The sequence below is a fragment of the Kalmanozyma brasiliensis genome (assembly GCF_000497045.1).
Source record: "Kalmanozyma brasiliensis GHG001 unplaced genomic scaffold PSEUBRA_SCAF1, whole genome shotgun sequence".
Classification (NCBI taxonomy): domain Eukaryota; kingdom Fungi; phylum Basidiomycota; class Ustilaginomycetes; order Ustilaginales; genus Kalmanozyma; species Kalmanozyma brasiliensis.
Genome location: NW_015961948.1, coordinates 605,127 through 617,524, shown reverse-complemented (window position 1 = coordinate 617,524; position 12,398 = coordinate 605,127). Strand labels below are relative to the sequence as shown.

At 59.0% G+C, this 12,398-nt stretch overlaps 3 protein-coding genes across 3 annotated transcripts; 2 read left to right on the top strand and 1 right to left on the bottom strand.

The window, feature by feature from the left end:
• Positions 1 to 234: 234 nt before the first annotated feature.
• PSEUBRA_000256 (Ribosomal protein S6) lies at positions 235 to 848 on the top strand (the record flags this gene model as incomplete). The annotated part of the gene is made up of 3 exons (XM_016435889.1): positions 235 to 239; positions 344 to 526; positions 626 to 848. 3 exons carry the CDS (start codon positions 235 to 237, stop codon positions 846 to 848), a joined length of 411 nt encoding a protein of 136 aa, XP_016294852.1.
• Positions 849 to 1,616: 768 nt separating this feature from the next.
• On the top strand, positions 1,617 to 6,614 carry PSEUBRA_000255 (Signal transduction response regulator, receiver domain protein; the record flags this gene model as incomplete). The annotated part of the gene is made up of 1 exon (XM_059464346.1): positions 1,617 to 6,614. The coding sequence occupies one exon, from the start codon at positions 1,617 to 1,619 to the stop codon at positions 6,612 to 6,614; it is 4,998 nt and encodes a 1,665-aa protein (XP_059320960.1).
• Positions 6,615 to 6,755: 141 nt separating this feature from the next.
• PSEUBRA_000254 (uncharacterized protein) lies at positions 6,756 to 10,877 on the bottom strand (the record flags this gene model as incomplete). The annotated part of the gene is made up of 1 exon (XM_059464345.1): positions 6,756 to 10,877. One exon carries the CDS (start codon positions 10,875 to 10,877, stop codon positions 6,756 to 6,758), a length of 4,122 nt encoding a protein of 1,373 aa, XP_059320959.1.
• Positions 10,878 to 12,398: the final 1,521 nt, after the last annotated feature.

The following is a 12,398-nucleotide window of genomic DNA, read 5'->3' as shown; positions in this document are numbered from 1 at the left end:
TTGTGGAGCACTTTTCAGGGTTTGCAGAGCGGATCTTATAAATTTTTGGCAGGCTTCGCAGCGGCACTCGCACGTGACGGTGGGAAAGGCGACAAGGCTTGCTTCCGAAGTGGTCACATCGGCACCTCCTCAGCTTCACATTATCATCCCATCATCTCGCACTCGCTCTCGGCACTCTCACTCATCACTGTCGGATACGCCGTCGCAGCACAACAGCTGGTCACACGATCCAACATGCCGTAAGTTATTCAGCCACAGCTGCATACAAGCACTCGCCTCTGCTTTTCCCACGGTCGATTCATTCTGACCAAGTGCTGATTGATCCATTGACCCAACGCTACAGTCTCTACGAGCTCCTGTGCATCGCCGCATCATCCGCCGAGTCGGCCCCTCTGCGCGACCTGGTCAAGTCGACGTCCAAGCTGATTCTCGAGAATGGAGGCGCAGTGCGAGGAGTGCAATACTGGGGCCAACGACGACTGCCGCAACGCGCACGCAGACATCAGCAATACCACAGCACAGGAGAGTGAGTACTCATTACTGTCGAGCCTACTCGTTCTAAACGCTCAGAGCAGGATTTGCCACTGACATGCTTTGACCACATCCCTCTCTGCTCATCCGACAGCTACTGGCTGATGCACTTTGACACCAACGCCCCCGTACTCAAATCGCTCAACGACCGACTTCGAGCGGATCCACGAGTGATCAAGTGGACCGCGCTCAAGCTTGGCGACAAGCTCGACCAGATCACACCCAAAGCCACATCAGGAGGTCTCGATTCCAACTCAGATGCCCCAGAAGCACGAGCATTGTTCGGAGGCAAGACCATGCGATACGGCTGGCAATAGACTCGGTGGCTCTTGCCCATACTTCCCACACAGCCGGTCAGCATCCATGAACTACCGTCTTCCGCAGCTCCTAGCCAGCTCTCGTTGGTCGATGTCTGTTCTTCCCTGATCCATCTTGATCATGTATTTGTACGATCTACACACTCCCGAAACCATCATCTCACAGAGCCCCTCTCTCGGCTGTTGCATTCTTTCGATGGCACAAAATGTGCATCAGGATGCCTATATCGAGCTTGTTCTCCCCTCAGAAGACCCGAGCTTGCGATCTAAACAGCTATCGAACATGCTGAAGCTAATGAGAGGACGAGTAGGGAAGCCTCGCCTGGATCGGGGAAGCGCATGCATATCGGGCCAAATTCTGAGTTGGATGCCGTTGTTGGCTGCAGTCCGCGATGCAGCTGCCAACTCTGTCACTTTTGACGCGCAGCAACGTTCGACCAGCAATTCAGACCAACAGGCTCAGCACGACTATCATACTCCACACACTCACCAAGCTCAGCCGTGATTTGGATAGCGCAAGGACCCTCACGCACCTTGACCCTCATCGTCATCACCTCGACTACCATCCCGCACCATCGGCTCCTGCGCTTTTCTTCACAGCTTTCCAAGTGAGGTCTCGTCCATTCCGACGCTCGAACAAGCCATCCGTGGCAACAAGATGCGTCAGACCTGTGCTGCGACACTCTTCCGGCCCCTCTGATCAGCCCTTGCTCACTTCGGCGTGTCATCACACCAATAACCTCTCGTCAGAGCATAGATCGTGCTATCATGTCGTCGGAATCAAACGCAAACGATCCATTGGCGCAGGCCAGCACATCCTCTTCTGCTCCTAACGGCAATGCCACGTCCAGCCTCGAATTCACCGAATCCGACTCCAATGATCCAGCCTCGGCCCTTCAACGACCGCGGTCGCCCTCCAAGAGCGCTTTCCAGTGGCCCTCGGAACCACTCAACAACGGCCGCCCATCCCTGCCTCAGGACTCGCAACAGAGTGTGGACGACGCCAACCGTGACATCTCCCAACGTATCACCGACGCTGGTCACGATGCCACCTCTGGGCATTCCAAGCCCTACCCCGGCCTCGATCGTCCAAGACGGTCCGCGCAACTGACCGCCAACCTCGACAGCATCGAGGATGATCGCAGACAACAGCTCTCCCCCACCAGCACTTCTTTCGACCCCACATCCGCCTCTTCCTTGCCCGTACTCAGTCCTCAGGTCCAGAACATGGACCGTACATCCTCCCACGGCACGAACGGATCGGCGGCTTCTGACGGACCTGATGCCCCTTCCTCGAAGCCGCACTATCCCAACTATCTTCCTGACATGCTTCGGAACGCTGCCACAATACCCATCGATCTTTTGCGCTCCCTGGTCCCTGACAACGCGTTCCCATCCAACACTGACGAGGGTCTCAGTGCTAGCACTCTGCAGGTTCCCGTCACCAGCTTCAATGCTCTTTTCGAAGCTTGCAAACTTTTCGAATGGCTCGCAAATCAGGCATCTCAGCTCGAGACACTAGACAGGGGTCATGGCTCTCGTCGCCCTTCGACTACCCAACAGCAGTCCGACGACGGTGTCGACTTCACCTACTTCGACTATCTCGAGACACTCCAGAAGGTCGCAGACGTTGTCAGCGGTCTAGCCGCAGCCAGAGGCATCGATCTTGTCCTGGACTTGGAACCACAGCTACACGGCGAACCAGCGGACAATCAGCGTCACTATAAGCTTGGCTCGTGCACAGTCTGGGCAGACCGCATCGCGCTTACGTTCCTTTTCATGAGCTGCATCTCTCGCTTGCTGCGCAACTCGCCCGTTCGATCCACTGTCGTGGTGACGACCACCTTGACTCCCCAAGAGGAGAATGTCGTACGTCCCGATAGCGGTTCGGAGATGAAGCTCGTGATCCTCTCTCTCGGTCTTCGCCTCGTCCTCCCGCGTACTGTTGCAGCAACTCAGGAACTCATGTCGTCAATTTCTGGCACACCAGCTTCACTTCTCCTCGATGCATTCGGCGCAGGACTCACAACAGAACAATCCGTTAGTCAGCTTCCGGGCGGTCCAGACCGAGCCGTCATTGATCATTCCATCACCATTCCGGTGGGTCAGCTCGCCGAGCCTCAAGAGCTGGAGTCAACGCAGCACCAGGGCAGCGACTCGAAACATCGCATTGGCCCAGATCAAGACGAGCTTGCCGACTTCGCCTCGACCTTGCAGGGCAAGAGGGTGGCACTCTACTCGACATCCCGAAGCTTCTTCGCTCGTCAAGTGGCCACATTTCTTTCGGGTGTCGGCTGCGATGTCGCTCCCGTCTTTACTGACAATGTGGACGAGTCATCCTTCGACGGTAGCGACCGAATCTTTGGCAAGCACACACACACCGCAGTCGCTTTAACTTCGGGAAGACCCACTCTGGTCAGCTACACAAGCGACATAGACAGACAGGTTCATCCGGCTTCGTCTCCTCCCTCTTCCGACACTACAGCACCCACGGAGCAGAGCAAACAAGACACGATGCAGCCATCAAGCGCAGTCGACACGGCTGTGTTGGATCCTGTCACAGGAGTGCCCGTCACTTTCGACAATTCTGACCATGTGCCACCGACCGTCGACCAGATTGCTTCACCACAGGCCGGGGCCGACGACAAAATGCTGTCACCCGAGACGCAAATCGACTCGACTGGACGAAAAGTGGTGCCCTTCAGCTTCGTCATCATCGATGACGACATTGTCACTTTGCAGAAGGAGCTGCTTCGCATCCGATCAGCCGTGCCGATCCTCAAATCGGCTCTCGCTTCCAAAGCCTCGCCTCACAACCCTCCGGCCAATGAACGCAGGCTGCCACGTCCCACGCTCGATCACAGGACCAAATCGAGTCCTCAAGTCAATCGTATCATGGCGTCCCAGCTCGGCAACGCCTCCACGCGCTCTTTTGGCTCACTTGGGACAGAATTGATGAACGGAGAGAACGGCAACAAGAACGTCGATTCCATGGACGAGTCTGTGTCACAGACCATCATCTTCTTCACCTCGATGAAGTCGTATCGTCTTGTGCGGGACACCGTACAGCCGATCATTGATTCTGCCAGCTTTCGTGGCGTGGCATCGCCGCCCGAGATCATGGTCCTGCCTAAGCCAGCGGGGCCCAGGAGGATCTTGACCGCATTGCATGTGGCGCAACACAAGCCGCTTGTGCGATTGCCCTTCCTGCCGATTGCGACCTCTCCTCTGTCGCCCCTCATCACGCATTCAAAGACCTGGTGGAGCTCCGACTCATCACAGCAGCAAGACGGACAAGGATTCATGACCTTGACGCGGCGAGAGACCGACTCGACGTTCGCAGAGGAGGACACCACACCCTCCACACCCTGGAGCCCGATCGAGGCTGCGCATGCTCCCGAAGGCATTTCTACTCCCGAGATCCCTTTGACGAAGGAAAACCTACCGCTGGCCGCCGCACCGGCAGCCAAAGGAGCTAGCATCCGTACCGTGACCCAACCCACAGGTGCCGACGACGCCGCGTCCAGCGCTGCAATGACGACCAAGTCTGCGCCCCGGTCATCCATCTCACGACAGACGGGCAACAACACCAACGCAGACGCCACACCAGCCCCCGCTCCCATCCCTGCGGATGCAAGTGTGGCACCCAAGACCAACAGTGGTGGCTCGGGCGCGCCCAGCACCACTTCGCCTCTGTCATCTTCACAGCTTGCTCGCTCGCAAGCGGTCAGCAGCCCCATGCCCGCGGACGCTCTCGAGTACTTTAGCGAGACTGCAGCAAAGATGGGCGGAAGTGCTGCGAGCGGAATGGTCATCCAGAGCCCGGACGGACGTCCTGCGGGCATATTCTTCCAACCCAAGTCTACGCCGTCGGTTCCAGGATCGAAGCCAGGGCTCTCACGTGGCATGTCTGCTTCTTCGATCCGACGCGGACCTTCGTCCGAGACAAGCGAGCGATCAGATACAGCTGCTCGCGATCGAAGACTGATGAACCGCAGCGTCGGGTCCACAGGAGCAGGCAGGCGCGGCAGTGCGGCGGACATTCACAATCTGCGCCCGAGCGATCTGCCGACTTTGAACGAGCAGGGGACGCCCGCAGGGTCAGCAGCATCGACGGACTCGCGTCCATCCCAGCTGTCGAACGTCGGCAAGTATCCCAGTGGAAGCATGTTCGCGCCTCAAGTAGGGATCCATTCCGTGCTCAACTCGTCCAGGCCACCGATGACCACTCCGCTATCGAGTCTGGCATCGCAGGCTCGAGAGGCCGATGAGGATAGTGCTGGGGCCCAAGATGCTGCGGCGACGCAAGATGTGACTCAGAAGAGCGACAGTGGCAAGCCGGCTGACAGCAGTCCCCAAGCAACGGATGCTGGCAAGCCGACGGGCGAAACATCTCAGCCAAGCAAACCTACCGGGCCTGGGTCGACAAAGTCAGCCGGATCAGCTGCAGTCGGCGAAGGGGCCGCACCTGGCACAAACCCGGCACCTGCGATCGCATCAGGCAGCAACTCGACTACGGCCACGCCCAACGCGCGCACCGCTCCGAACGCCGCCCACCGCCTCGCGAACAAAGCCGCTCCCGCCTCAGCCACAGCATCCCCCTCTGACCCGCGCAAGCCGTCCGCAGTGCCGCAATCCGGCTTCATGATGGGCATGGGCTTCACCTCGACCAAACGCCGCAACCAGGGCCCCAAGAAGGCGCCCGTCCGCGAAGCCGTCCTGCCACCCATCAAGGTACTCATCGTCGAAGACAACCCCATCAACCAGCGCATCCTGTCCATGTTTATGGGCAAGAAGAAGATCAAGTACGACGTGGCCAACAACGGACGCGAGGCGGTGGAGAAGTGGAAGACGGGAGGATATCATCTCATTCTGATGGACATCCAGTTGCCTGTGATGGATGGAATTGAGGCGACCAAGGAGATCCGCAAGTTGGAGCGGTCCGCGAACATCGGGATTCTGCCGAACACGCCCGAGGCGGTCGCCGAGGGCGGGGGGAGCAGGACGGTGACAGCGAAGGGCGTGAAAGGGCAGGTGGCCTCACCGTCGACCAAACCCGCGAGCGGAAGCGGTGGACCCGGCGCAAAGGGTGCACTGGTCAACGGCGTCGGCGAAGCCAACCGCACCCGCCCCGCTTCCAGCGGAAGCATCAACCCCTTCCGCGCCTCGGTCATCATCGTCGCCCTCACCGCCTCGGTCCTCTCGTCGGATCGAGTCGAAGCCCTCGCCGCCGGATGCAATGACTTCCTCAACAAGCCCGTCTCGCTCCCCTGGCTCAACCAGAAGATCCTCGAATGGGGTTCCATGATGTACCTCATGTACAGCGGCTTGAGTTCGGACGACATCCATTTGGGTGATACGCACGCGACGGCCAACAGCGGGGCTGCGGGCGGCAGAGTCGATCGCGCGCAGCTGCATCTTGGGTTCGGATACGGACCGGCCGAGAAGGCCAAGGCGCTGGCGAACAATTTGCATCTCGGAGATACGTTGGCGGCTAAGAAGAAGAAGAGGGCCGAGGCGAATCAGGCGCAGAGTGAGGCGAATAAGGAACAGCGCGAGGCGAATATGGAGCAACGCGAGGCGAATGTGGAGAAGAAGGAGGGGCAGCAAGAGCAGCAGAAGCAGGCGAAGGAGCAACCTTCCACTGCTAGCGAGGAGGCACCTGCTGAGAAGAGCGCAGAGGAAGTTGTGGGGAAGGATAAGGATGAGGACAAGGACGGGAACGAGAAAGACAAGCATGAGGAGAAGGACGAGGCGGCCGGATGATCAACTGTGCTCCATCACACTTTCATTCACCAATCACAGACATTCGCAACGACGACCTCGCCCACAAACACGAGTGAGAGCACACACACACGCACACGAAGAGAGAGCCTGCCAGACGCATGCATTGAGTCGGTGACACCCCTACTCTCCCACCAATTCCAACACTGAACTGGTGGGCGACCTCGCTGACAGCGGACTTGGACACCTCCCCTGACCCGCCCACTCTGCGTACCCGCCAATTGGGGGCGCCACCAACCCCGAAGCTCTGGCAACAATCGGCAGACTGAGACGCTTCAGCTTCCTATCCCCCGGTTCAGGCGTCACGACCCGGGGATAGCGTGAGCCGGCTGTTGCGGGCGGTTGCGGGACGGTGAGTGCCTGAACGGACCCTGCTGAAGAGCGACGTCGTTCGAGGTTGACTTTGCGCAACTCCTCGCGGACGGAAACGTAGGCTGTGCGGATTTGCTTTTCCCGTGATCGCTGTTCGGTGAGCTGGGCGCGAAGACGGGCGATTTCTTCGGCTGGTGTAGAGGTGGAGTCGTGGCCGATGGAGAGAGAGTCGTCTGCGTCGTGGTGCATCGCTGCGTCCGCGTGCGAAAGACGTAGGGAGGCGATTTCTTGGTCTCGGTCCTCGAGCATTCGGCGCAGCTGGGCGACCTCGTTCTCGGACGAAGAGGCGCGATGCACTTCGGGCGAGAGGCGTTCCACATCCGCGCCATCGACGGAGCGGTCGTTGTCCGATTCCACCTCCCTCAGTCTGTCCTTTGCCTGTCGGAGCAGCTGTACGACCTTCTCCCGCTTCCGTGCTTCTTCCGTCAGCATCGTCCTGGCACGTGTTGCATCCGCATTCGCCTGCGCAATCCCTGTATGAGCCTTGACCAGCTCCTCGTTGAGCTTCAACACGTGCGCTCGATGGTGGTCCACCTCGGCCTCTGCCTCATCGAGCACGCGATGCAGGTGACTCACCTCATCTTCGTACGCGTCCTTCTCCAACTGGTGAGTGGCCATCATCTGCTCCATCACCTCCCTCTGCTGCTCCAACAGGTCCAGCAGCTTCCTGATCTCTGCGCCGTTCTGTTCCAGCTTGGCGTTCATCTTGGACAGGTGACCGCTGAGCATCTCGTTGGTGTCCCCGACGCCGCTCAGGGGTGTCTTTTCGCGCACGATTTGCTCCAGCATTGTCTTGTCGGCCTGCAGCTGTCGGAATGCACGGGCCACTTCGCCGAATGCACCGGCGAAACGACCTTCTGTGCGTCGGAGAACCTCCTGCCGCGATGGCTCGCTGAGGGCATTGAGCAGCGCCTCCTTGTCAGCGAGGACCTCGCGACGACGATTGCTGATGCTGCTGAAGTTGGAATGACAGCTAGCGACGCTTTCGGCACCGCCGCGCGGATCCTCGAGACGTCCGTGACCCAGCTCTGATGAGTCTGCTGCGTCGCTCGTGTTGCTCACAGATGCGGTAGAAGTGACCTTACGTCCGTTCCAAGCGCTCGGAGGGGGGCGAGATGGTTTCTCGGTGGCTATTGCGCGGCGGACTGGAGCCTGCACGACCTCAAAGGCATCTTCTGGCAGCGAGGGTGGCGACGACCGCGGAGACACCTCCTCTGCCTTGGTCGGGGCGAACTGTCTCTGGTCTTTCAAGATCGGCGACGTGAGCTTCGGCGACACGATTTGGCCGCCTGCATGCTCGGTGGCAACGACGGCGGACGCAGCACTCTTGGTCGCCTCCTGGCTCTTGCGACCCTTCTTGCGCATGGACAATCGTCTCGAGGCGGCTGCGTCCGCTGCTCGAGTCTTTGGAGAGCTTGCAACTTGATGCAAGTCCTCGCCACTCGGGACGCGTGCAGGCGAATGGACTGGCGGCTCCTCTGGCACTGGCGAGACAGCTAGAACCGCACCAGCGCTCGGCCTCCTGACCCGACCCGCGGTCTCAATCTGCTTCGTACCTTCGGTCGAGATGGTGTCTGACTCCATCGCTCGCCTGCTGTTGGGACTTGAGATCGAGGCTGACGCCGGATCTGAAGAGTGTTTTGGCGTTAGCAGGTCGGTGGTCGAGGACGAATAGCGAGGCAATTTTGGCGTCTTGGGCGCCTCCGCTTCATTGACCCCCGCCGCACTGAAATCCGATCCGCGGCGCTGTCGTGCCATCGGACTCTTGGGTGCGAGCAGAGGCGTATCAGGCACAGGCGGCAATGGCTCCGTTGGAGGGGCGGAAGGAGGCGGAGCGCGCAATCTGCTGGGACTCGCAAGACCTTTGAATACGCCCGTGTTGGCGGAAGAAACCGATCCGTCAGGCGCAAATGCGGACAATGCTGACTGGTCCAAAGCCAGAGCTGCAGGTCGATTCTTGCGCTCCTTGCCCACTGCCTTTGCCAGCTCGGCCTGGTAAACCGATTCGGGACCATTCGGCTCGGATGCCTGCGCTGCAGACCATCTCCAGGCGGGCGGCAAGAGAGGTATCGGCGTTGATGCGGCGAAGGGAAGGGAAGGAAGCGGCGTGGTATACGCCTCCGTTGCCGAGCGCGTTGAGGTCGGCGACGGCATCGTCACGAGCCCTTCCGAGGCGCGACGAGGACCTGCATCGTGATAGCGTTCAGACGAACCCTTGCGGGAGCGAATCGACGAGGCGTTGGACGATCTTCTCTTGACCAATGTTGGTGCTGTGCTATCAAGGGTCAGAGCTGGCAGCAGCTCATTTGCAATCGAGGCTTGCGAAGCTTTCCTTTGTCGAGGACCGAAGGTCGGCGAGGTCAAGCCATGAACCTTTCCGTGCTGACGAGTCTCTCGCGCCTCATCAAGATCGGGAAGCCGAGTCGCTCTCCTGGCGGAGCTGAAGTCCGGCGAGCCAGCTCGGATCTCTTCAGATCCGGAAGAGTAAGTCGAGACTCCGCGTGTTACGATTTCGAAAAGCCCAGCGGTCTGCGATGGGCTCAAGCCGAGATCGATCGACATTTGGCGCTGGAGCGCGACTTCGGGTGCCTCGATGCGCTCCTTGATGGTGGCTAACTGCTCTGCGTCATGCAAGTCGGTGCTAGGATCTGTTGCTGAGCTATGACCACCCTCGCTGACGAGCGTACCTTGCAGCTTGCTCGAAGCCAGCGACGACGTGGTTTGCGTATCGTCAAGCTGTTCGGCATCATTGAGCATGCGAAGGATATCGCGACCGATGGCACCGCCCCTCCAGCTCTCGGTGGAATTGCGAGCCGACATATCGCTGCTGGACTTGGTGTGTCTGCGTGAGCCACGACTGTTGGTGCGCGACATGGTTGTGTTGGCACGAGCGCTGGATGTAAGGACAGCGCGTCTGGTCTCGGAATCGTTGCTGCTGGCAGCGAGCCCGTTGAAGTTGATAGCGTCTGGCGTTCGCTGGACACTGTCCTCGAGCTGACGCATGGCTTCCGAGATGGAGGTTCTTCGCGTGGGCGATCGAAGCTGATCGTTGTCGTATGAATACAATGCCCTTCGAGAGACAGATCGAGGCAAGCTCGAGGCGGTGGATTGCCTTTGCACACCGCTGGAATGGTGAGCGTGACGTCGGTACTCGTCTGTGCTGACGATTTGGTTTCTGCCCGACACCGTCCGGGCGGGCGACCGTGGGAGCTTCTGTCCCTTGACTGCAGCGCTGGTGACGGATGAGATCGATGAGGATGTGCTTGGCTTGTTCATAGTGATTGCTGATGTAGGGATGGGAGGCTGCGGCTTGTTCCTGTTGGGAAGAGGCGAGGATCTATCGGCGGAAGCTGCAAAGGCAGTAGCAAGGTCAGGCGTCGACAAAGCAGTGGATGCAGAGGATGCGAGCCTTCTGCCGTGCAGATTGGATGGCGATGCGAAGGCAAGTAAGGAGCGGAAATCGTCGATGCTGCTGCGTGTTTGGCTCAGCTCGAGTCGAGGAAGCGAACCGTCTCGGCCGTGCCGTGGAGCCGTGGGCTTGGAGGGGAAGCTTGGGGTCGTCGGGGGAGCTGAGTTGGAGCCGCTTTCTGCGTTGGTGTGTCGATTGGGTGTGATGGGTGACTCAGACGATTCGGACAGTTCCGATTCCGTGCATGAGTCGCCAGGCACAACACCTCCGCCGAACTCGAGATAACTGTCGCGGCGCGATCGACGTTTAGCATATCGAGGTCCTGTGACAAAGTTCGTTGCCGGTGGCGCGCTACCAGAGCCATCGCGCATGGCTAACCTAGATTTGGATCCTTTGCGGTTCGCGACTTTTCTCGAGGCCTTGACGCCGGTGGTAGGCTGAAGCAAAGAGGGCGTGGGCTGCATCGAGCGAGAAGAGTTACTACGAGCCGAGTCTGACTCAACTGCCAAGTTCGTTATGGACGAGCTCCTCGGAGCGACCGATGGACCAGCGTCCATGGGAAACTGTCGCTTGGTCCGCCACTGCGAGAACATTGTGCAAGTGCGCGCACCGCTAACGCCGAAGTCACAATGGCAGAATGATTGGCAGCTTGCCGCGAATGGGGACTTGTCGGATCACCCGAGGATGCCAGTGGTGGCGGAAATGAAACTGGCGGGTGATGCGAATCTATTTGATTGACACCATGCAGACAACGTTGGTGGCGCTTCCGATTGCTCGCCGGAGAAGTCAAAGTGATGCGATGTTGAAGCCGATGATCAAGCGCGTTGGTTACTATGAAGGAAGCTACGCGACTCGATGCTATGCCGTGTCAGACGAACGGACGAGTTTGCCGATTGGAGATGAAGAGACTGGATGGAGCAACAAGAGTGCCGCCGACGAGTCCAAGTGTAACTCAGGGCGCATCCGAGATGTGCTGGGAAAGGAGTGTGAGCTCAACGGGCGTGGCTGCAATCAGAGGCGATGGCGACGAAGCGATCGAAAGCTGTCGGTAGTGTGTTGTGCGGGAAGGAAGGAGCAAAGCGAAGTAAGGGTCAGCTAAGGTGAAGAGTTGGCGTGAGCACTAGGACAGCGCCAGATGGCTAGCGCCGACGCACACACATACCCCCACTCGAGCCCTAATTGTCTAGCTTAGCCGAAGGCAATCATTCAGATCGTCAGAACGGTCCTCAGCAGCAAAGCGAAGACACACTCAGAGCGAGCGAGCGGATTGGCAAGCGAACCGAACTGACTTGCAGCCTTGACGTGCAGGCGAGCAGAGCGGCCGCCATTGTATAATCCGTGTAGCTGAAGCAAGATCCTTGACGTCAAGCCAAGTTTTCAGTTTTCGGAAAAGTGCGAGCGCGTCTACGCCTTTCGCCTTGGTTACGCGCCGCGGACAATGGCAGAGGCTCCCTGCCACCACCTCTGCAGCACAGGAGAGCATGCGGCCCCTTTCCCATGCCCCACATCCGCACGCTTCCATTGTCCGTGCCAACAGCTGGTTGCCAGCTGCAGACGCACGCGCGATAGCCTCTTGACACCGCTCTGCACGCTCTAAGCAAAGCTGGTGGTTCCGCGCCGAGGTCTCTGAGGGTAAACCCGCGAACGTGAGCAAGGAACGGCCGCCATCTGGTCCGAACGCGAGGCTCCTGCAGCCTATCAGTATGAATGAAGTGGGGGCGGCAGACCGCGTTTCCGTGTGTCGGTGTCTATCCATGTCCATCGCGATCAAATCGATACACTGCCGAGCTGACCGAGAAACGGTCTCAGGCGAGACATGCAACCACACCGGATCAAGAACAGTCGAGCTCTGCTGGTGCCGCGCGAGCCGTCCGGGGAAAAAAAGTGTTTGCAGCCCTTTTGTCTCAATCGGAGTCTGAAACACAACTGTTGAGGTGCCAGTTGGCGAGACTTTTTCTCGGTTTCAAGAAGCTTTTCCCTTCCCG